At 36.4% G+C, this 26,577-nt stretch overlaps 1 protein-coding gene across 22 annotated transcripts in view; it reads right to left on the bottom strand.

Moving 5' to 3' along the window:
- The window catches only part of Adgrl3 (adhesion G protein-coupled receptor L3), a 780,523-nt gene that overhangs the window by 355,706 nt on the left and 398,240 nt on the right, over positions 1-26,577 (bottom strand). For all 22 annotated transcript variants that reach the window (XM_060380826.1, XM_060380806.1, XM_060380808.1 and 19 more), the window contains exon 7: positions 4,845-4,954. In XM_060380826.1, coding sequence (XP_060236809.1) covers positions 4,845-4,954 — 110 coding nt within the window. The remainder of the gene's footprint in view (positions 1-4,844; positions 4,955-26,577) is intronic.

Here is a 26,577-nt window from a genome sequence, read left to right as displayed (position 1 = left end):
TTGTCACTCTTGAAGAAGATCTGATGTCAGTTCCCATACCAGTTGGCTCACAATTGCCCGTAACCTCAGCTTTAAGGCACCTAACAGCTTCTGGTCTCCACAGGCACAGCCACACATGTGACATGCACATAGAGAGTTACACACATAGACGTGAATAAAAACAAATCTTTTTGCACTAGCAAAATAGCGTAATGAGTTGCGGTTGCCCTGCTGCCATGCCTGACAACCTGAGTTTCACTCCTAGGACCCACAGGGGGGAAGACAAAAACAGCCTCACACAAATTACCCTTTGATCTCTGCACACGCCCTGTTGTGTGCCATGTGAGTACACACAGGACACACACACATACAAATAAGTAAATGTTAAGAGATGCAATATTTACTTGTGACACGCAAATAAGTAAATGTTAAGAGATACAATATTTACTTGTGAATTACACACAGTTTCCTGGTTAGTTTTTGGTCAGTTTGACACAAGATACAGGAACCTCAATGGACAAAGTGTCTCTATCAGATTTTGCGTTGGCAAGTCTGCAGGGCACTTTTTAAATTAAGGGTGGGATGAGGGAGGCTCCAGACCACTATGAACAATTCTGCCCCTGAGCAATTGGTCCTGAGTGTTGTTGGAAAGCAGGCTGAGCTAGTCTTAATAAGGCAGGTAGCAGCCTTTCAACATGGCTTCTTCCTTAGTTCTTACCTCCAGGATCCTGCCCTGATTGCCCTTCATGACGGGCTGCAAGTTGCAAAATGAAATAAAACCTTTCCCCTACAAGCTGCTTTTAGCAATGGCGCTCATCACGACAAGATAAAACTAAATAATATATCATTAATATGCCCAATGGAAAAAAAAAAACCAGCGATAATATTCCTTCACTCTATCAACCACTAAGAAGAAAGCCTTTATAGATACAAAGGTACTGTGTTTGTCACTTAATGGTGACACTTCCTGAAAAAAACAATTATTTATTCTGTGATTGTGCGAATGTCATTTAATAAGCTTACAGAAACCTATACAGTAGAACCTACCATGCCCCATTTGCCATACACTGTCCATCTTAGACTACATACAGGTAGCTTGTGCTAAGCAAGGTTTGCGATTGTAGTAGAATGACCTTTGTGGATCTGAACACATCTATTCACACAAAAGGTACAGTAAGCATACTGGGCCAGAGGAACTTTAGAGGTTCATTTTAGTGATACAGGACCGCAGTCATATATGTAACCTTACCATGCACAGAACTCCGTGACGCAGCACAGATGTGGATTTTACATTACGTAGTTTGTGGTCTTCATGGGTGCATACATGTGAGCGTGTATATGTGGTGCACTGTCACTCATGTGTCTGTGAGTAGTTGTGTATGTGTGGTGTGAGTAGTTGTGTGCATATAGATGTGTTTATATTCCAGAGGAATATTACTTGGCTGTCCATGCTGGTTGACCCAGGAATGCTAGGGATTTGGCTATCTTCATCTGCCTGGACAGCTCTGGGTTGCAAAAAACTCAGTTCCTTTGGCTTAGAAATGAAGCAGTTTTCAGGTGGAGCTGTTCTCACAGCCCTCAGCTTATGGTCTTAAGTTTGAAATGGAACAGGAAATATTGATTTGTTTGGCAAACAAGCTATGTCCTTACGTGGATTGTCTGCTCAACTGTTGAATGAAAATTTCCAACATAAAGATTAAACCATAAATCTCAAGTTACCCTAACACTAGCTTCAGCATGCCTCAAAGTCTTCCCTAAGAAAAACAACTAAAATCAATTTCTTAATTCACTATAGATACGAAATTCATTATAAGTTACAGGTAGCATTTTTAATGAGACACAAACTAGTTTAAAGTCTGTAGTTTCATGAAGTGTTTGGAGAAACAAGCTTGCAGTGATTTCATTACTACTCTGAGGAATGCAAACTCTTTAATGAATAGCTGAGAGGTTAAGAAGACAGGATCAGATCTGTGAAACACGTGGTTTCATTATATGGCAAAACTGAGTTGGAAGATGAGAAATAATTATCAATAACTTGTAAGACTATCAACATGGCTATCAACAAATCTACATGGCGAAGTATCACAGCTCTTTAAGAAAGGGCATCGAGGGCAGATAATTTCTTAGCTGTCAATTTCTCTAGTTACATTGCACACAGGGCGTGTATCTAGCATGCTAAGCCCAAGGTTCTTCTGCAGCAAAAGGCAATCTTCATAATTCCTAGGGAGGCTCTTCTGAGAGTGAATACACTAATGTACGTTAACCTTCAACCCATGGGATTAATGGCATGTGGTGGCATCAATAAATCTTAGTGATGCTAAGGAAGTGACTCCAGCATTAGGAAAAGCATGCATTTTGTGTTTCAGAAAGAGAGAGAGAGAGAGAGAGAGAGAGAGAGAGAGAGAGAGAGAGAGAGAGAGAGTTGGGTATTGATCTAAATCAGGACTTACTGATAGATCATGGAAGGTCTCCAAGGGGAATGCTAAAACATGTTAATGCTTACATGGACTGAGAAATCAGCTATTTTAGAAGCAACCAGACCGTGTTCTAAATCCATGTTGTCTTTACATCATTGTCCTGTTAAGGAAATGTGACTTTCCAACAAGTTTTGATATTTGAGAACTCTTCTCAGGAGAGAGGGTTTATGCATCCAAGGCTGGCCCTGAACTTGCTATATACTTAAGGATCACCTTGAACTTCGGATCCTCTTGTCTCCATCTCCTTAGCATTTGTATTAAATAGAGGGACCACCACGCATGTCGGATGGTGTTCTAGGGAGCAAACCCATGGCTCTGTGCATTCTCTGTGAGCAGTCTATCTACCGAGCAGCATCCCAGGCCCAGTTTAGACATTCTGGGGGTGATTTCTTCCTAAAATCATAGTAAGCATGCTCAATGCATTTCAACTCTGCACAACCCTTTAAAACAAATATATTCAAGATAATTTAAACATGATTCTAATATACATTACACATTCGTATAATATAGGGTAGCTAGTAGGTATGCTGAACTATGTAATTTTTCATTATGAAAACAACCCGATGAATAATGTACTAAGAAATATTTTTAAAGCAGCCAAAAATTTGTATGATTACCAGAAACCTCCAAATATAGATATTAAAGAATCATGTTTCCATCGTTGAAAATTTATGAGAAAAAAGACATAGGTGGTAAAGCACATCCTTTTATGCAAAAGTGTGTGAACAACTTCGTATTTATACTGAAGTGATTTCTGCAGTGGACATTTCAGAATAAATCTGGCAGAAGCTTTTAGAGTTGTAATCCTAAAAGAAAGCTGATGAAATACAGGAGAGACAGCTCTGAACTGTTTCATTGCATTAACAAATTATATATATATACATATATATGTGTATATATATATATAAATTATATATATATATAAATCTGCAATCTGATGTTTTCTCTTTGCTTTCATGCTTTGAAATCTAAAATTTAGAATATTAATGTAGATTTTCCAGAACTATTTTAGAAATGAAATCTTGCCTATTGTGTATTTTTCATAAAACGTCATTCTGCTAGAGCATTCTGCATACTTCACAAAGATCTCATTATGCAAGCAACGTAGAGCTGTCTCAGTTCAAACATGGTTTATGCATTTCATTTCCTAAAATATCACTGGTCAACAAAAAATGGTCAGTAGGAGCTTTATACTTTTCACAGAGGCCCCTGTGGAGATAATAACTTATGAAACACAACTGAGAGTTCAATTAAACCTATATACTTAAATTCATTTTTCAAAACAAAGAATGTAAGTACATAAAATTCACTGAATTCTCACCACTCAGTCATGCTATAATGACTCAAAATGAAATTTTATCCTGCCTCTTTATTATTTTTAAATTAAAATTCATTTCTTGCTGGCCAAAGTTCTCTCTATTTTGGAAGTGTGCGCACTTCCAGCTCATGAGTAATGTGCTGTTTCTTGAAATAAGCATGGATGAGCAAGCTCAGAGCTGTCTCTTGGCACAGTAAACCTGCTGATCCCCAGATATTTTTCTCCTTCTGAGACATCAAAGGAAGTTGGAACCTGGGATTTGTTTATGATCCCAGGTGTTCTCTATCTCTGGCATGAGCTGAATATCTAACACGAGACTACAGGATTTCCTGTGTGATTTTCACCACAAAATCCCATGAATAATTAACTAGTAAGACAAAAAAAAAATCTTTTGTGATGGTGAATCTTCCTTTAGGATAAAAAGTCAGAAAAATGTTCCATTTTAGGTTATTTCATTCTTCATTATTCCTGAAGAAAAAAAAAAAAAAAAACAAACCACAACACATTACTGTTCTATATCATGGCTGATCTAAAGGCTGTAGACATACTCCTTGGGACTGTATAAAACATTCTCTGAAGTGTTACTTAATTCATGGCCTCCTTTTACTTTCCAGTCTGAACCCTGTGAATGGATATGCATCTGATTTTCAAAAGGTTGATAGTACATAAAACTTAGATATAATTACTTTAATCACACTGGAAAAAAAAGATCAATTTTGATGTTATTTTGCATATACGTGTATAAAATTTACTTCCAAATTCCACTTGCTCAGTCTTGGAGAGAGTCACAGTGGACTTACTACCCACTCTTTGCTTTTTTATGAATTGCATGTTCTTGCAATAAAAACACTGTTAACATAGGCATTCATATACATTATCATCAGTGTTATATATCATCGAAATTAGATGCTCTAGGGACATGCAATCAAAGAAAGTCTGAATTTGTAAATGTCAGGTCTGTTACCTTCTTTACATTTACATATTTTTTTATGGCATCACAGAGAACTTTGTCAATACATGCAAATTAAATAATAATATCTTTTAAAAGAAAAGGATAGGAGTATACATACTATAAGGGACACATTCATACTGCACTTCCAGGTATTTGTAAGTTCCTGGACATGGGTCTGGAAAAACATCAGGGCCTGCCACCACTGCACACTGGGTTCTGTTATTGCATCTGAAATCAAAAGAAACAAAGAAATAGTAAATTTATGCAGGCTTAAATCATCATGAACACCAACACTGATGTTATTTTGCTTCAGTTACGTAGAATTAAAGGTTTGCTGACTTAGGGCTTCGGACTTATGAACGGAGGGTTTGCTTTAAAAATTCAAACACTAATATATCCATCTGTGTACTCTGCTCAGAGTAACTCATGTTTTCTTAAAAGGGGTATAATTCTGAGGTAGCACTAAAGTATTGCTGAAGAAATAGAATGACATCCATAGGACACTGGCAATGTGAAATAGGGAAGGACTATTTAAGAGGAAAGACCCACTCCCGTTTCAAAAAAACTACACTTAACAGAATAGACCCAAATATTTTCTTAGACAAGTTGTAAAATCTCAATGAATGATAAAAATTCATTCTAAATGAGTGAAAAATTATTCTTAAAACCTTTGTCCACACTTAAAAACAAGCAAACAAACAAACAGTAAAAACTTAGTATTTAAGGTTCAATGAGATGGTTCAACTGGTTAAGTTGTTGGATGTCAATCAAGCCTGATAAACTGATTTTCATCCCCAACACTAATCAGGTAAAGGGGAAAAAAATTAATTCCTGTGACATGTTGGAATGTGCATTGACACACAAATAAGGACATACACACAAATATGTTTAAAACCATCTTAAACTCACCAATTAAGTACAGAAACCTACTTATTTTGCATATTTGCTATAACTGCATAGTAACACCATTTTAAATAACTGATTCTCCGTGTTTTTTCAGTTCATCTAATAATGACACCAACATCACAGAGTATATGTCATGTACGTCAATATTATGCAATTCAATAATATTTCTATACATTTCTGTAGATATACTACAATTATAGCAGAAATACAAACTTGGGCACTTGCATGGTAAATGGATTAAGCCAATTTTGGCTGATTCAGCCTTGAGCAAAAAGATACATACATATATATATATATATATATATATATATATATAATTAAATTCAATCACCTCTGAAAAAGAATCTAGCTGATAGAGGCCTTGTTACCATACATTTAACTCAGAAACTTTCTGGGTTCAGTAATTTATACATTAGTTAACTATGGTTAATGGTTTCCACAAACCCATAATATTGGCATGGTGTGTATGGGATAGTCAGTGTGTATGGCCCACACTGACTATTCTGTTTTATGTTCTTGCTTATCCATTTCAGGTATGGAAGACAACTTCAACCTTACTTTTTTGTTTGTTTGTTTTTTTGGGTTTGTTTGTTTGTTTTTGTTTTTCAAGACAGGCTTTTTCTGTGTAGCCTTGGCTGTCCTGTGCTCACTTTGTAGACCAGGCTGGCCTTGAACTCACAGCAATCGACTGGCTCTGCCTCCCTGAGTACAGGGAACAACGGTGTGTGCCAACACTACCAGCTCCTGTCACCTTCTGAAATGTTTCAATCCTTGATGAAATCCATGCCTTAGAAGACTCGTAGGACCTTGACATAATATGAATATTCAGGCACAGAGCTCAGTTTGATTTAGACCAAAAAAAAAAAAAAAAAGTATCTACTTGAAGTTAATATTTCTCAGGCTGAATGAGAATTTTATTTAGTCTCAAATTAAAATGGAGGAATTTATTGAATGTCTGAAGCTTAAAAACATTTTTTATGTTATGAGTCAGAGATTAATTCAAATAAAAAAATCATATTCAGCGCTTAACCCAAAGAGTTAACACACAGCAGTGTTCTCCGCTCTGGCTGTGCCACCCGCTCTCTTAGCCAGGGTGCTGTATCTTAACAGCAAGGTCAACGGGACTGTCATTTAACACACAGGACCACTGAGCAGTGTGCTGTAGTATCCTCATGGAAAACAACACTGCCTCCTTATTACAGAACACGCATCACATTAAATTACAGGGTATTTGTACCTAAAACAATACAGCGCTCCCATATTTCACAAATTACAGGTAGATTCCTGATCTATACTAATGAACACTTAAACAGACGGCCTTCGCTTACAGTTTTAGTTACCTCTGCGTCTTACTTCATGAACAACTATGATGACCTCGAAGCTAATGAGAGATGCCATGTGAAGAGGTACAAAATCTAAAACTACCACGTGATGATATATGCACTATGTGTTATGTAAAACAGGACCAAATATTGTAATTTCTATTCTTAGAATAATTTACTACTTCAGTACAAAGTGCTGTGAATATCAAAGGAAGAAAAGCATGTTGAAATCTGTGGAATGTTCTCTTTATCTAAGGTTACATTTTAATCTTTGTAGAAAACATAATGTAATCATAGTACTAGGTGCTTAAATTTTTTGAAGACATGCTAGATTTGGAAAACAAAATTGAAAGAAATATTTCCTCTTAGTTTTCTGCTAGTTCTTCAGCTACTTTGAATCAAAAGAAATTAATGTCAAGTCAAGTCAAAAGTTTTTGAACAATTCCTACTTTTACAGTAATTTCAAAATAAAAAATAAAGTCTTTTTAATAGAGGGAAATATAATAATTCAGCATTCTTATGTGCTAAGCTTTGATGAGTCATTGTTTATTTTTAATATAAACAAATTAAAATGATTTCAAATATCTTTTAAAGCTTATACTACAGATACTTTCAAATTCACAATAAAGAATAAAAGATTGCAATAAACTTTTGAATGAAAGACTGCTCAAATAAACTTTAATCCACTAATAAAAAGAAAACACCTTAATCATAAAATGTTTGAGGGATTATTTACATTATTATCATCTGCAGTATTGTTTTCATTAGATAATTTATGTGAAAATCATCTCTACTCTAATATCAATGTCATTAAAAGCTGACACTGAAAAATGTCAAGTAGAATTCTAAAATATTATTATTAGTTACATTTTATTAACTGTATCCCAGCTGGATCCTGCTCCCTTATTCCCTCCCAATCCCACCTTCTCCCTCAGCTTCTCCCTATCCTTTTCCAAGTCCACAGATTGGGAAGGACCTCCTCCCCTTTTGTCTGGCACTGTTATATATATATATAAAAATTCTAAAATATAAAAATAAAATAAAACTCCACCAAAAACAAACCAACCAATCAACCAAACAACCAACCAAACAAACAAAAAAAAAAAAAACAAACTCAAAACTCCTAAAATTGGAGTTTTAACAAATATATTGGTGAGGTTTATTAACTCCAGGCAAGCAAGAAAAGCAAAGTACAGGAGAAATATTCTTCTTCAAGGTTGAGCAGACCAACTGATTGTTCAATACAAAGATGTCAGCTCTGTAGTCATACATACACAAGCATTACTAAAGAGATCATGTTGTGTTTGTATACATATTTGTGTGTATGTATACAACAACAACAATTAAATAAAAAAGTCATGAATTTGAGAGACAGCAGACAAGGTGCATAAGAGACTCCTGAAGGAAGAAAGAGATAGGGGAATAATGCAATTACATATTAATTAAAATAATGAAGCACAAATGTAAATTTAAAAGAAAATATAGAAAAAATTAACCATGTAAGGATGAACAATAAAAAAACAAACAAAAAGCAAAACAAAACTTCCAACCATATGACAAGTTCTTTCTCACATGCAAACTATTTTCCTTTATATATTCTAGGATAAATTCAAGATTTTTGGAAAAAGCATTTCTTCTAGTAATGTAAACTTAAAAGTGTTCACATATATCCTATATTGCATTACTTTTAGTTGATCTCATTTTTCCTGTTTATGAAGAAATGAAATTTTATATATTTAAGATATGTTCTGTGATCTTTTAATGTACATATAATTAATAAAATTACTCTCATAAAGCAAGCTTATTAATATATGATCATCTAACAGAGTCACCTCTTTGTTGTAAGAAATTGTGATCTACTATCATTATAAACTTCAGAACAAATAACTGAGGCCACCATTCTGCAGACTTGATCTCCAGCATTCTGTATTTCTAAAACATTTCATCCTTTGATCAGAATCTGTCTGTTTCTACCACACCTCAACATAGGCAACCTCCATTCTGTGCTGTTTCTGTAACATTCATGGGTTTATATTCCTGGAATGGGAATTTAAACAAATTCACACAGAAAACAATTTCAGTCCTATAATAGTGTATGCAGTGTAAGCTATAATCTCTCCATCACTAAACTCTCTAACAGTGGCTGGCTAGAATTATGAATGTTTTCAATTAAAAATAAATGGAATTGAATCTACATTATTTTATAACCATCTGCATATGCCATCATTTGGAAGCTGAATCTCCTTCACTTGTATGTAAAGTGAGCCAAACAAATTGAAGTGTCTACTTGAATTCATATCTGCAAGTGTAGTGAATAGCAATCCTGGCTTTTCTCTAAGTGTAAAGGGCAATCATCCACAGGACACTCATATTCTATAGAATGCTAATATATGGACCTTTTAATCCTCCTATATTATAAAGTATACTAATTTATTTTATGTAACCTTCCTATAATGTAGAGTAGGTATCATATAATGCTTCTTATATACCATATGTGTCTTAATAAACAGATTGAGGAAACCTGAATATTCAGGTGAAGTGAAAGTTTCAGGTTTCTTTGAAGACTCAGTTGAGCCAGGTGATGTTTGCTAGAATCTGTCTTGTGTTGTTTTGCTGTGAGCTCTCTCATGCAAGGGGCATGACTTTGGCCAGCTGATAACATCCATGGTTGGACTCTGAGGAGAGGAAATACATAGAAACCTACGGACAGTGCAACTTCACTGTTTGGATCGACATCACTGAGCTTATCTTGTTTTGACACTTGACTTTTCAGAAAGAACTGTTCCAGAGAACTTCTCAGGGCAATCCAACTGGGTCTTGTGGTTTTCACGGACTTGTTCTGACCTGCTGAATCATCCTGGTTCATGTTGCTGCTTGGTGTTGACCTTTGGACTGGACTGGTGGTATCTGGACAGCAAAGAGTGGACTCATCCCAAGAAACTACTTCTAAAAGGTCTATGACCCTCTTTATCTATTAATCTTCTTTCTTCCCCTACTTCTGTTCAGTGGGAAGGGAGGTATACATGTTTAAGAACCATAAATAAAGTAGGTTTGGTTAAAAAATACAAACCTACAAAAAGATAAGTTAATACACATTTTATATGCCTATATTTTTCCTAAATGGCGTGTCCCTTTTTCCAAGTGTTAGCTAAGAAGGACATTAGTAAGTGAATCTATTTTCTGGAATTCCTTGTGCTATCTTATTATATTGTTTGCAATTTTCATGGTATTTCATGAGATTGATGAAAATCATTCCTCTGCTCTCTGAGCTATTAAAAAAAGGTGAAGGGTGTCATAGAGTCATTTACTTTAGAAAAAAAAATTTTTGTGTTTCCAAACTAAACTTTATAAACAAGATAGCTAATATAGGCAGAGTAGCACCTTGAGAATAAAAAAATACATTTAATTTGTATATTAAGAAAATTATTAAAACCCTCAAAAGACAATTCATGGTGTATGAGGAAAAGATTATTCAGCTTTTACACACTGATATTTAATAAAATGCTAAAAACGGATTAAATAGCACACACACATACACACACACACTTTAATGATATTATAAATAATTGAAAGGAAATGGAAAGATGGCTCTGCAGTCAAGAGCATTTGCTGCTCTCCACGTGACCTGGGTTGGTTTCCATTGCTAAAGCTGGATGGATGGCTCACACTGCCTGGAACTCTACGTCCAAGATCTGATGCTTCTGAACTTCTTAAGCACCTACATTGATGCCCATATATACTCTGCCTCCTACATATACACAACTAAAATGATGAAAAATATCTCCTAAGCATAATTCAAAAGTAACTATGAAGTGTAGAGGTTTCTCTATTTTCGGTTGTATCAATACACAAGTGTTTTCAGCCTTGATCAGAGAAGTATACTCTTGCAGTGAACAGCTGTGAATGTAGAACCTCATGGCTGCTCTGTAAGTGCTGGAGATAAATAGACAACTGAACGCTCAGTCAAGAACATATGTACCACCCCCTTAAGTCTCAGGACACACGGGAAGAGGAAGCAGAAAGGATACAAAAGCAGAACGACAGGAAGCAGGGCTGTGAAACTCTCCTCTGGTCATGATGTAGGTAATAATGAACTCACAGCTGTTGCACTCATCTCCGTTTCCGTTTACATAAGACTGAGCCTCTCAAAAGTCAGCCATGGATGGGGGGAGGCTCCCAGAAGCCCTGGTGAACCATTGACCATTGGTTAAATAATCTTCAGTTGTTTAGCCACTAAAGAGCTTACTGTGATCCAATGGATAGTTTGACATCCTTGTTCTATATGGTATTCAGCATGCCTCAGCTGGGCTTGTCAACATACTCATTGCTAAAATAACTGCACCTGGGAATGACATCCACAGCCTGCATATCACATTAGAGCCACTTTTCTCTCTAAGATCCGATAGCTACCAAACATTGGCCAACTGAGGGTCTGATAGCTATGAAGGAGATGAATATAAAATGGGTTTGCAGCAGGAGACAGTGTCTGAATTATATTTTTATGTTTCTTCCTCTGAGGAAGAGCACCTGCTTACATTATTTCACGTTCAGTGGAACCCATGTTTAAATTATTTAAAGGATGATTTTCTCTGAATTGATGACTTTATAAGTTTTTTATATTTTTTATTCTTAAATAATTTTATATATTCACTTGTATCCCAGCTATAGCCCTCTCCTGCTTTCCCTCTCAATCCTCCCCTCCCTCCCTCATCTCCTCCCTGCCCCCTTCCGAGTCCACTGAGAGGGGGTGTCCTCCTCTCCTTCCATCTGGCTTTTAAATAGATATTTTCTTTGCATTTAAAGATACACATACATTTATTTCGAGTACTGATTCCATTTCTATATAAAATTAGCGGGCGCTAGTTACTTAAGGTATCTGGCACAATGTCAATCTAGCTACCATATGTTCAGACATCATTGTCCTGTGGCTATTGGAATATTTCCAGCTCTCTTCCACCATGTTTCCTTATTCTTAGGTTAAGGCATTCTGTTGCATATCTATCAAGTAGCTTTGGTCATACTCAGTCAATTGTTTTCTTCATTTCAGCCAGGGGTAGGTTCTGAAGTGTTCTTTCTATTACAAAAAGAAACTTATTTGGCAAGCGTGAGAACTACTCTTATTCATGGGTATTCAAATACATATTAGATTGCACATAGAAAGAATGTTAGTTTAGATAAGGGTTTGTAGCAGGTTCTCTGCTAGACTCCAGGATCCCACAAGATGCACTTAGTTGGCTAGGATTAGAGCACCGGTGATACATTTTTCTTTTCATATTGAGAAAGCTGAAAGTCCAATTAGACAATCGTCGATTGCTCCCAAAATACAGGTGTCCCTACTGTAGCACTGGGAGTAGGTTGCCATGCTGGTCATTGCTGTGGTTTGTAAGCTTTACAGCTATGTAGGACAACCGATTGCTTTTCTCCCTTGGCAGCTTGCATAAGTCCTCAATGTACAATGGGATGTAATCCTCGGGGAAGAGGTTTCCAAGTCTGTTCTGGAGTGATTTTTGTGTCCAAAATGTATGATGTGTTCAGCAATAGGATCTCACCCTGAACTTCTGGGAGGCATCAAAAAGAAATGGAAAAATCCTATATAACCATGTTATTTTGCATAAATAGTTTCTACGTTATTTTAAAAATGTGTGTGTGCGTGTGTGTGCTGTGTTTCTGTGGGAGCGGTCCGGGTACAAGTGTTCTTGGCATATATGCAGAGGTCAAAGGAAACCTCAGGTACCGTACCATCTCAGGCACCTTCCACGTTTGCCGGAGACAGGGTTTGTCTTCGAGCTGGAACTGCACCACGTGGAAGAGCCTCCCTGGCCCATGAGCTTCCAGGACTGTCTCTGCCTCCCAGCCTCACTTGGACGACAGGAGTGCTCCCACAAAAGTCCCAGGGTCCAAACTCAGATCCCTATGCTTGCACAAGGCAAGCACCTATTGACTGAGCCTTGTCTCCAGCCATAGTGTGCCTTTGTTTGCCGATTGTTTAATTAAAAGGAACAACATTTCAAAACTTCCTGATAATTAGCATCCAAACATTACAAGTCGAATGCGTTTATAAATTCCTAAGTAGACCTTACTATTCACTTAATTATGTCGCTTAATTAGGAGAATGTCTGAGGTAGAAACAAGCTTGCAGTATTTTCAAAAGTGCAGTTTCCATTTAATTGGTAGCATTTTGAGAAACAAGTAAAATATGAAAACGGTGATGCCATGTTCTGATTACATATATATATATATATATATTGTGATTATTTTGGTGCTTAAAAGCAATGGGTAACCCAATGAAAATTTAATACAGAAGATGTACACAATTCGTAAATGCCTGAGTTTAAGCTATATGATATTTATTATTTAAACTATGAGCAAGCAAATTTGCTTTATTATACAGCATAAAATGGCTGATCCAAAAATTAAATCTGATAAAAATATTTAATTAGAAATTATAACTATTTTAAATAACTTTGTAGGTATTTAAATAAAACATTCAAAATCCAAATTTCAGATTTTTACTTCTGGGTTCAACGTAAAAATGTAAAGAAGAAAGCAGATATGTAGTTTAGGAAAATTCATTTCCCTCCCTCACACTGAACCATCATGTCAATACATTTTATACCTGAAGAGTTTTAATTAAAATTCTCTTGGTTAATTCAAATAATATTAAGAAATAATTACATACACTAAGTTACGCTGCAATTCAAAACCATCTCTATTTTTGAACCAATGTTTTATTCCTAGCTTTGCCAAAAGAGCTCCCTGCAGATAGAAATGGTAAATTATCTGTTCACTATTTGAAGCTAAGATAACGGGGAATAAGTAGGTGTATTCAAAGAAAGTATTATTGTTATATATGCTTTACATTAAGAAAAGATCTTTCTAATCAAAAGACATTCGGAAAATGTAACCACTGTGCAAACTACCCACAATCATGTTTTATCTCCCTGTATTGTACTATGCTACGGAGAAAGGCAGGGAAGTTATCGTTACAGGATATAACATTCCGGCGTGTTTCTGGTATCACGTTTCTGGTAACGTGCTCTACACCTTCCTCCACCACTACTTCCTGTCCCCTCCTGTTCCCTTCCTCACACCATCCAGGCAGCTCCCTCTCCTGTGAGTCCACCCAGTCCGCCGTGTGTGACTTCTCAGTCAGCTCTCCCTACTGCTCTTCCTGTCAGCTTGCCTTCACCTTCATGATGCTCCACTTTCCTTTTAAATTTTCCAAATGAAAAATGAACTCGTTAGCATGGTATGCCATACTCTTCCCATGTAGCCTGGACTTTCTGATTAAATTAGTCTCTGGGGGTTCTAGAATGAAAAATGCAAAACATAAATATTTGAAAGTGAATCTGTAAAGCTATAATTTATTTCATTTATGTGTTATAGGAAAGCATGGAGAAATTAAGTAATTTCCCCAAGGCTCTGAAACAATGAGGACCGTGGGAAAAGAACTAAATTCTCTTTATTCCCAATTCACAGTATTTCAATTTTCTTTCTTTAGAATGCTGATTGAATTAAAAATACATTCTATTAGATGTTATGTAGCATCATTGGCCCTTGTAATCTTTGATAACACAGATTTTTTTTTAGTAGTGAATAAAGACTTTTACATTTAATCAGCATAAGTTGAAAGTCTACCCATGTACGGTTGCAGAAAACATAGGAGCTCAAAACCTAGAAGATAGATTCACATGAACCTGGTAATTTGTACATAATGGATTGTGAACAAGAATGGGTATACATACATACATACACACACCCACAACCACACACACACAAACACACACACACACACGCCCAGGTGATGTGAAAATATACATAACATGTAAGTGTTTAGCCATATTTTGCAAAAGGCATGTTTAATTATTAGCGTTTGAGACCTCAGAAGGCCACCTTGTTTGGTGATAGGCTTGTTGCAGTTGTGAACAAATTGAGATCAGAACTTACTGAAGTAGGATGGTCCCTCAGCCTAATATGATGAAACCCTCAAAGAAGAGGACAACTAAGACAGACAGAAACAGATCCACACGTGGAGATTGGCATGTGGTGGCAGAGGCAAACAATGGAATGAAGTAGCTGCGAGCCGATGATGATACTTCCCTGAGTACTTCTTGTCTGGCACTTCAGCTCTTCTGGCCCCATAGCTGTACAAGAGAAAGTGGCTGCTTTTTAACGCCTAGTTCATAGCACTTTCTCATGGTTGTCGCAGGGTCTAAAACACACTCTCTGTCGAGAATAAAGAATATTGGGGCATGTTTGTTGGCAGAATTGACACCAAAACTGACTGCTATAGAATGGATGTTAATCACTTTGGTGAATTTCGAAGGGATAAAGCATAAAGTATTTCAGGTAGTTCAAAAGACAAGGAGGCAGAAGGAGGAGGATCCCTGTGAGTTCACAGCTTGTGTAAGCTACACAGAGAGAAAGTTCCCCAAGAGCCAGAGTTATGAGCTAACAATCTATCAAAAGAAGTGAATTTGTCATTTCAAAGCTTAACATAGTGTTGGCAATGTAGAAACCAGTGGATTATTTTTTTAATAATTCTTCCAGTACAGAGAAATACAAAGGTCTTGGCTGCTCCTGACCACCATGGCACTCTTATTCAAAATAATAAATAAAAAAGAGAGACATTTGCTCAAAAACAATCTATTGTTTATGTTAATATTTTTAAATGTGAAAGTTTTTTTTTGTTTTCTTCTTAGGGTGTTTTCTAAACTGTATACATTTTATTTGCTGTTGTATGACTTACGAGTCTGCTCATATAAGCATTTTACTACTGAGTGAAATCACAAAGAAATTGCTAATGAAGACTATCAGATTGTACCCACTGTAGCTCCTTAAAAAAGGTGCTTTTCACACATATGGTTTTTGAAATACACACAGAGATTGGGAAGCAGTTTAGCATAAAGTAAGAACATTAGCTTTGAAATTAGACAAACATGAGAATCAATCATAGGTCATTACCAACTATTACAGAATTGTGAGTTATTTACTCTCGTCTGAGCCCCAAACTGCTCATTTCCATAACACAGACAGGACAGATCCTGCATTTCAGACTTTATGAATGGATGGAAAATCATACATTATGTATTCACATACTGGTAGTCACAGAACGCTGTTGTTGGAAAATGCAGAAGAGGAGGGATGGAAAAAAATGGAGGAGGAGGAGCAGGAACAAAAGGAGGGGGAGGAAAGAGTAGGATGGCATGTGGAAAACTAAACAGAAGAATGGACAGACTCAGGACTCATTTAGAAAAAGCAATTGACACAGAGAAAACTGATTTTTTTTCCTTTTTCTTCTTTTTAAACTTTTTTTTAACAAGTTTTTATTTTAGTTTAGTTTAGTTTTAAGACAGTGTCTCTCCATGTAGTCCTAGGTGTTACGGAGTTCGCTATGCAGACGAAGCTGGCTTCAAACTCACAGAGATACTCCTGCCTCTGCCTTCCAAGTGCTGGGATTAAAGCCAAGAACTACGTTCTTAAATCACTATTACTTTCTTGCTTTCCTCTGTATTTCTAGATACACAATAATTAACTGACAGGTTTTTTTCAGAGCATACTCAGATCACATGACAACATGGTACATTTTTAAACCACGCATTAGAATGGCATAGAACATAAAAGAAAAAAAAATTCCACAAAGTTCTAAGTGGACTTTGGAAGGAGAGAGCTGATCCCCAAAAGTAATTACTAAAATTCTGTTTTCTGCATGCATGGAGGAATATACTTGTAATCTTAGCACACAGGAGGCTGAGGCAGGAGGATCATGCTTTTGAGACTGGCAGGACTGCATACAGTGTTCAAGCTCACCCAGGGCTAAGCAGTGAGATTTGGTTTCAGAAAGAAAAGCTATTTCACAACTACAAAACTAAGTGATACACGGTGGCCTGAAGTATTTTTAAAATGTGGACATATAATTTTGTAATAAATATCAGTCAACATAATACTTCATATAAGGTGTTTTATTTTTGTATTTATAAATAGTCTCAATAGAAACTTATTTTGAAACATTATTTTTCTTTCTTTTTTATTTTTTAAAAAATTACTATTTGATCATGTTTTCCCTCCCTTTATTTCTCCAGACCTTCCTTACTGCCCTACCTACCCAACTTCATACCTCTTTCTTTCTTTAGAAAACAAACTAATCAAAAATAAACTGTAATTGTTTTTCTACAAGAAAAAAGAAACCACATACGCACGATCAGCAAGACATTATATGCCCAAACAAAGCGGTATGATACCAAAAGTCTACAAAAATAGCATTCAGTTTATCTTTGTTGGCAATCTCCAACAATGGGACCTACACTTAAATGTGAGTAAGATACCAGTAAGACTCCTTTTAAACATGATTAAAGTCATCTTTAAAATCCCTTTTTCTACTAACAAGTCTCAATAAATAGGGTATGTTCTCACCCTCCAGGACATAGGCCTCTTGATTAGGAGTTTCTATTACAAATATCAAAAGCATTTTTCCAGCTTTTGATAAATGAGCACCTTGTACACTAGAAATGGTCTCATATTTAACTGTTGGATCAGAAATATTAGCAATTTTTGATAGTCTCACAGAAAAGATGCAATGTATTCTGTGGTATTTTAGTGAATCAGGAAATAAAATACTAAATGTTTGTACTCGCAGCCACATTTATCTCTTTTTAATTCTAATTTCTTTGTGTAGGGCTTTCAAATATCCTGACAATATGATGTAAAAAATCATTTCTGCACTCTAATGGACAGTTAATGATTTGATAAAAATTTCTATCCTCTTCTCATACAGACACAGCCTTTGCAAGCTAGACCTTTGCTCTCAATGTTTTAAAACTACAAGCAAAAATAATTTCCTTTCAAGGACATAAAGGATGAGAGCAGAGCATGAATAATAAGTGAGTGATGTGATCTGCCACAATTATTGGATACCTATTTTGTTTTCACTTTCGCTTCATTATTGGACTGCGCAGACAGCAGAAGTCACTGAGAAAAAAGGCCTCATAAAGTGATTAGCGACTCTGTGCCCTAAATGCTCATGGGCTTTCCCAGCTGCATCCAGGATAATGGTCAAATCGCCCTCTCTAGTTTTTAAGAACCAAAGTCAAATTATCAGCACTCATTAGTATATTTGGTAGTCAATTTTGTGAGTCCCTCAGGTAGCCCCTGACACCAAAAAAGGGGGAAACCAAATAAGACAAAACAAAAAAACTGAAATAAAGATGCAAAAAAAAAAAAAAAAAAAACAAAAAACAAAAAAACAACAACAATAAAACACAAAGGCTTTATTCACACCTCTGCTCTTTGGAAATTTTAGTAATATGTCATTGCACAAAATATTCAATGGAGAAACTTCACAAAAGATAAGTTTATGGATAATATGGCTGTATATGAAATGGTAAAATGTGTGCTTTCATTTGATCTGTTTGTTAGCATAATATTTCTTTGATTTTTGAGAGTTTTCCACAGCAATACCCACGTGCTTTGATCAAACTCACCACTTCGTCTCTGCTCTCAGATCCACCTCACACAGCCACATCCTTGTGCCATTTTAACTTCTTCTTTTGAATAATTTAATATATGAGCATTGTGTTTATATAATTTCCACCCTCCTCTGCTCCTCCTAACTCATTCTGTGCTCCCACAACTATACCCCAAGTTCACGGCCTTTCCCCCCTATTTCTGAGTATGTGTTATTTTCACAAATAATTGTTTTAAAAATTAATTTGTTACAGACTAAGGAAACTTATGCCTACTTTTGATTAATGTTTGTAAGAATTTTATTGCATTATAGTTTTCTTGCTTAATATATACATTTTACAGTCTTTAAAGCCTATGATAGAGAGACACACTGATTTTTAATACAAAAATTAAAAGCTGTTATTTGTCTTTGTAGATTTCCTTGTCCTACGCTGTTCCTCTACTTTTATACTGTTAGCTGACTGCAGCACTCAAGAGACAGAGATACTAGAAAACGTATTCATATATGTTTGTGCTCCTCTAACACAAGCATATATGAATACTCAACCATTTTCAGTTGAATAGTTTATTAATATCTTATAGCAGTAATCAGTGATACAAAAAAATACACTATCATAGTATCAGATTCTATTTTATTTTGACTAGTTGTATAATTTTCAATTTGACCCAATTATTTGCTCATCTACAAAGAAGGAATTGGAATGTCGATATACCTCTTAAGCAACAAGGATAAAATGATAAAATAGCAATCACTCAAATTGTCCCAGAAGAGGTTTTGTAATTTTCTCAGCACAAAAAGATTGAAAGCATAGACCATTAAAATGGAGTAAAAAAATCTAACCTACTCTACAAAGAATATAAATACATTATTAATTTATCCAAAGAAAATAAAACATATTGAGGAGCAAGGAATAAAGTACAAAGGAAATAACAATTCCTGGTGCCTGAAGGCGTACAAGAGGAAAATACAGCCTAAGAACAAAAAAGGAGTTAAGGCTCAAAATTTTTTTATCTTCAATAATTTTAATGTGCTAAAGCTATTGCTACCCTCAAGGATTAACTAACTATGGATATGCACATTATTATTACATTATCAAATCATGGAAATATACCTAAGTGGTTATGATATTACAATAAAACTTGTGTCCTAATTTTTATTAATACATTAATGATAGCATATCCTGACATTAACTATCACAAAGAACCAGGTAGTACTATTTTTCATTTATTTATTTATTTATTCACTTTACACCCCAACCACAGCCACCTCTGCTTCCTCTCCCCAGTTCTATCCTCATTCCTCCCTTATCCCATAACTCTCTTCCCTTCTCCTCAGAAAAGGGGCGGCTCCCCCATAGGTACTAACCCGCCCCGGCATATCAAGTTGCAGCAGGACTAGGCATAGCATTATATTTAAAACTATGCATTTCCAAAGTAAATTGTAAGTGCAAATTATGTATTGCATTAAGAATAAGACTTCGTTTTCTTATGTGTAGTCAATATGAGTAGCAATCACATATATTCACATTGTTAAAAGTGATGACATGTGATTCTAGAAACCAGAGTTTCATACTCTGAGAACATATAATAATTCATAGAAAACTTAAAAAGTTAGATAGTATATAAATAACCTCAAGGGATGGATTTGCATTCATAGAACACATGTTTTCATCATGCCCTTTATCATTTCAGACAACAAGACTGCCAAAAATAAAAGAGGCCAGGTGTTGTGGCCAGGTGGCCAGGTGAGATTTGTTCCTAGCACTGGGAAGACAGATGCTGAGACAGGCAGGTCACTGAGTTCAAGACCAGCCTGTTCTACACAGAGAGTTCCTGGCCTGTCAGGACTACACAGTTAAACCTTGTCTCAAAAAGAAAATGGGAATGTGAAATTGGTATCGGAGTGGATGCATTTTGATCATATTCACCATGACTCTTTCCTCTCAGATCCATCTCACACGCCCCTATCTGTGCTCCTATTTTTAACTTTAATTTTTTTTTCTTTTTTTTTTTTTAGTTCTGTTGCTCTTCTTGTGGAATTCCTGTCCCCTCCAGGTCTTTCTATTTTTCCCTTCTTTCATAAATTCCCTGCACTCTGCCCAAAGTTTGGCGATGAGTCTCAGCATCTGCTTTGATACCCTGCTGTGTAGTCTTTCAGAGGCCCTCTGTGGTAGAGGTCTTTTCTGAGATTGATAATCTAACCAAGGACCATGTATGGAAATAACCTAGACCTCTTGCTCAGATGTAGCCCATGGCAGCTCAGTCTGCAAGTAGGTTTCCTAGTAAGGGGAACAGGGACTGTCTCTGACATGAACTCAGTGGCTGGCTCTTTGGTCACCTCCCCCTGAGGGGGTAGCAACTTTACCAGGCCACAGAGGAAGACAATGCAGCCAGTCCTGATAGGCTAGGTTCAGAAGGAAGGGGAGGAGGACCTCCCCTATCATTGGACTTGGAGAGGGGCATGGGAGGTGAAGAAGGAGGGAGGGTAGAGCTGGGAGGGAATGAGGGAGGTGCTACAACTGGGACACAAAGTGAATAAATTGTAATAATAAAAAATTAAAAATTAAAAAAGAAAATGTTATATGTCAAGTGTTGTTTACTTATTTAGAGATTATAATCAATTCAGATACAAAATAAATTTCAGTTCTCTATAAAAAATGTATTTTTAAGAATTTAATATATAAGTATTGTATTTACATAGTTCCTACCCCTCCTTTCCTCCTAACTCCTTTTGTGACCCTCCACAACTACTCCCAATTTCTCAGGGAAATATGTTTCTCAAGAATCACCTAATATCATATTTTTAAAAGGAGGAAACGAACGTTAAAAAAAAAATTACCACATCCACCAGGCTTCATTTTTCACATCAATAAAAGTGGACCAATACCTTGATGAAAGGTCTCATGTGAGGTTCTCAATAGTGCCTGGCACACAACGGCTACTAAGGGGATTCTCATTTTCCTTCATTCATTAGTTAAAGGTGGCAATAAGGTTTCATATTCTAAATTGTTCCTTCTCCCCGGGTTAGAGAATAGAGATGCAACTTATTAAACATGGAGCTTTCCTTGAAAGATGATCACATGTCATAGAAAAAGACTGTTTTACAACAAAATCCCAAACCTTTTTAATGCAAATTATATCAGTGACTGATAAGAATGACAATGAAGAAAAAAACCCTAAACTTGATTAACTTAGTGACCCAGAATGGAATGCATTTCACTTCAATTTAGTCAAACCAGAAAAGTACTCACTAGGCTGTTCTTCTTCAAAAACAACAATAAGAGAAAGCAGACTTCATTCTCTGACTATTAAAAGCTACTCAATAGAATTCTGGGTTAAATTTTAAAAGAACCCTTCCTTCCATGTATAAACAGTCTTCTATCTTTAAAGGTGGTTTTAGCTCTGGAAGATAGCCACAAATGAAACACCTGTATTCCATCCACCCTGTCCCTCTGATGGCTGGCTCAGTTATCACAGTGGAAGAGAAAGTGAAAGAGGGTAAGAGCCAGAATTCAGGGAGGACTGGAACAGCGTCCTCTGGACATAACAGGATGATCGCTGCGCTGTCAGGAACTCACTGCAGTTGTGGCTGCCTACCCAAGATCTAGTCAGTCATCATTCCCACACAGGAGGGAGAATGGGTCTCAGCCCTAGCTGAGGAGCTCATCACTTCCGGGGAATGAAGAATTAGCTCTCTGTAGGCGATTAGTTTAAGAACAGAACAATTAAGAGGGGACAGAGTTGGAAGGAAGTATGGAGTAGGTCATGACCAAGTTAGGGGAGAAGTGCATGAGAACATGATTAAAATACATTAAGGCATGAATGGAATTTTCAACGAACTAATAAAACATTTATACTTAAAATAGGCTTTCCACTTTAGAGTTAAAGATGCTTTGAATTTCCATTTCCTCCATTCCATGTATTTTTTTTTTCTCACATAGGAAAAAAAATCTCACGATAACCAGTAATCTGGCTACTTTAAGTAATGGCACCTCTTTCGGAGACTTGATAATACACTATGACAGGCTTTGAATATATAAACAATTCAACAGACAGCTAAGACATCAGGAAGGAGAAGGAGCTACTTCATACAAATGAAAACCAAGAGCAAGTACCTATTGAAAAGTGGAGCAACTAACTTTCATGGGCTTCAGCCACCAGAGATAAAGCATGGCTGTTTAAGCTCGTTTGGGTCTGGAGGAGCTGTTTGGAGATAAAGCACTTACCCAGTACTCTCGCTCCTTCCAATTGGTAATTCTATTGTAGGAATATATTAGATTTTTGTGTATCCACTATCCCATTAGTACATATTTATAATTTGTTCTCTTCTATTATCAATGTATCAATATACAGTGAACTTTTTAATGCCAGGGTCTCTTATAGCCTAGGCCAGACTCAAACTCTGTATAGCCAAAGATAAATTTAATCACCTTCGCTTCCTGCATCGCTTTCCGAGTGATGGGATTACAGGCTTCTATCACCACACCTATTCTATGTGGTGCTGGGGATCAAACGCAGGTCTTCTTGCATGCTAGGGAAGCACTCTCCTAACCAATGTATACTAAGAATATTTCCATATTGCAGATACTGCACAATTTATACAACTTATTTGATTTTAAAACAGTCAGTGGTAGTTCCAGTTGATGGAACTGTCTGGGAAGGATCAGGTATTACCTTTGAAGAGGAAGATGCCCTGGGGGTTGGGGAGCAACAGTTAGCTTGAGCTGCCTTTCCCTCTCCCCTCTCTTTCTATGCTTACTGTTTGCAGATCAGGACGTGAGCTCTCAGCTGTTTCTGCCAGCATGCCTTCTCTCCAGCAGCCCCTAACCCTCTGAAACTGCATGCCAGTTAAACACGGTCTTTTATACATCACCTTGGTCATGTAGCGGTATCACAGCAATAGAAAAGTAACGAAGACCTAACCTTAAAAAGAAAATGACTGTAATGACCTTTCCTTTACAGGTAAGATATTTGTGTCTCAAGTAACTTGGACAAGGCCATAGGGCTGAAAATGGCTGAATGTGAGCCCACGTAAATTGACTTTGTAAAGAGTTCTTAGCTGTTACAGTACTTTTAATCCTAGTATATCAACCCTAGCTTCATTCCCAGACCCTTCAAATATATGAAATAACATACCTATAGACTTATATGAGTCTGATTATTTTAATTTTATAATATTTTTGAAACTATAATATAATTACATCATTTCCCCTCACTTCCCTTTCCTCCCTCCAATACCTCCCATGTACCTCACTCTGCTTTCTTTAGAGTTCAAGGCCTCTTTTTCTCTAAGTGTTCACACACATGCACACGCACGTGCAAAAACATGTTCTTAAGTGCATGAGTGCGACTTGCTCAGTCTGTATGGTATCTGTATTTATATGACCTCAGCTCTGACCTATGGTCAGAGTTGATTTACAATCACTATTAACCTTTAGATTCTGTCTCCTTTATTTCTCCCTGACAGGGGAAACACACGGAAGTGCAAGTAAGCCTGGATTACATATTGATATCAAGATATTTTTACTTTTAGGAAAACAAACAAAAGTTTGCACCACAGAAACACTTCTATCAAGTTCTACCTTTAGGAATAAAGAAGCAAGAAAGATGGGGTTGGAGTCTCTGCCTCCACACTAACTGTGGTAATGAGGGTTCAATGTTACCTTCCACTTCCTTCCTTCCCCCTCTTTTTCTCCCCCTGTCTCTTCCTGCCCTCACTGTCCCTCTCTGTTTCTATCCCTCTCTCTCTTCTGTCCTTCCCTTCTTCCCTTCTTGGCTTCCCTGCTTCCTTCCTTCCCTCTCTCTCTTTAGCATGCATTTGACCCATTCTTTCCTAACATGTAATATTAACATCTATAATCTTTGCAGAGATGCTGGGGGTACAATAAGGTATCTATAGTCACAATAAAATGCCTATTAAACATTAGCATCACAGTCAAGAAGCTCCACATTTAAATGTTATCAATGTTATTTCCTAAAAGCTGTAGGTGATGATTCTTTTAAAATGTCAATAACTTGGACTGGTATATTATATGTCAGTGTTTCCATGCATCTTATACTAAGTAAAGAGAAGTTACTCTGGAAATTCAAACGGTTGTTTTGTCAACTGCTGAGGCACATATGTTTATAATTTACACTTGAGTCAAAATTTAAAAAGCAACAAGAATTATCTGTAGCTCTTCTTAGCAAGACAAAAATAACCAAGCAAATAGAAAGTTGCAACAAGGCTTTGGTAAGGGAGAGATTAGCTTCTTGACACTGAACACGGAGGAACAGGATCTAGGTGTGACTCAGGCTCAATTCTATCATGGACTTAAAAGGCATAACATCACACTGTTCACGGGAATGCTGAACAAAGACCTCTATGATTCTAGAAAGGAGAAGAAAAATATTACAGTGGAGGAAGAAACAAAGAGGGCAGAATCCTCACTGATTTTTTTTTAAACAATATATGCTTTGATGATAACTGCTGCTTCCTTCATTAACTACGAAAGAACATTTGAAAGCAGTAATGTGGACTTTAAGCCTCAACAACAAAACATGGAATTTAGAATTATTGGACCTTAAATGTTATTCCATATTTTATTTCCAGATCCAAAGATTAAGACTTTGGGAGGTGGCTCCTGATATAAAGACAAAGATGCAAACTTAGAAATAATAAAAAAAAAATCTTAAAAAAAAAACCCTTAAAGCACAATAAGAGTACACAAGACAAGAACAAAAGGTTATGCTATGGTTTACAGCCTGGAAAACAATAAATTAATATAATTATTAAGATGAGTTGGGCTATTTCATCCTGATATCCATTGTTTCATTCACTCGATATTGTGGTACACAGTATTATTGAGTACTATTGAGACTCGTAAGTATTATTGAGACTCATAAGGTGTCTCCTGAGGAGAGAGTGATGATCCTGTTTCAACAAAAACAGTTCTGCAGCTCAACTACAAAATCCACTAAAAGGAATTTCAAACAGGTACCAACATGGTATCTGCTCTGATTTCCTTTGAAAAGTGTCCTCAACCTTCCCGCCCCAGAGACAGCCCCATTTGCATGTCCTGTACATTTCAGTGTCAGCTCTGAGGTCAAGATTCACCACCTAATCCAAATGTTCTTTCATGTCTGGCTACATATTTGTGGAGGTACAAGCAAGCATCAGACATGTACATGTAATTTCTTTGAGACTTTGGGGGGTTTATTTTCATACCATAGAAATAAGATGTATTTGACAGAAAAAAAACAGGAAAAGATATGGATATGAATCATAAAAGTATAAATGAAAAAAGAAAAGTCAACGAGAGAAAGAAGTAGGTTTCTGATGCATCCTCCACTCTTTGTCCTAGGATAACGTGATGTCAGTGAATAACATGTTATTTCATTTTTTTTCTTTTTCAGTTAAGATATTCTTTACTGAGTTACCATTACTTGCAGTAAAAGACTGATGATAAAACAGAAATGTCATGAATAATTATATATATATATATATATATGTATGTATATATATATCATATAATGCCAAGGAGTAAAATGACTTCACCTTTAAGAAACATTGTATTTATTAGGTAGAAACATTAACGTGTGTCTGAAATATTACCTGTGCATAAACACTAGAAGGATTTAATGCTTAATACAGTTAAAAAATTCTTGGGACAACATAATGTTTCAATCTATTCAGATCAATTCATACCTTAGAGCAGAACATTAAATTCCATGTGGAGCATAATGACCTTGACGTTGTGATTTCTTTGGAGGAGTCTTTTACCTTTTAACAAGGTTGGGGTGCAGAACATGTAAATGTTCAGATCTGTCACACCGCTCTTTCCCTGGGGTGTTAAAATGGCAGTACTGGGGGAAAAATGCCAAAGGTTGGCAGAAATTTTATCAACGACTTCGCATAGTAATTGATGGAAATCCAGAGCAGAAAGACAGAACTGACTTGAAGTAGTTGCAACAGCATGTGGTGCCTGCCCACATGGACACAATTAACACATGTCCAGTGCAGAAAACTCTGCTCCTGGAGGTCTGTTTTCTCATTAGTAAATGAGTCCAAATAACGTGGCCTTGTTAAAATGGAGGAATAAAACAAAATACGGCTTCAGACACTAACAGCCGATGGCTCTGAATAAACATGAAACTTGTGTCACTAAACCGCAAATACTA

The sequence above is a fragment of the Meriones unguiculatus genome, chromosome 3 (genome assembly GCF_030254825.1).
Source record: "Meriones unguiculatus strain TT.TT164.6M chromosome 3, Bangor_MerUng_6.1, whole genome shotgun sequence".
Taxonomy (NCBI): Eukaryota; Metazoa; Chordata; class Mammalia; order Rodentia; family Muridae; genus Meriones; species Meriones unguiculatus.
The sequence above is the reverse complement of the archived record's forward strand: the minus strand, read 5'-3'. Positions and strand labels throughout refer to the sequence as shown.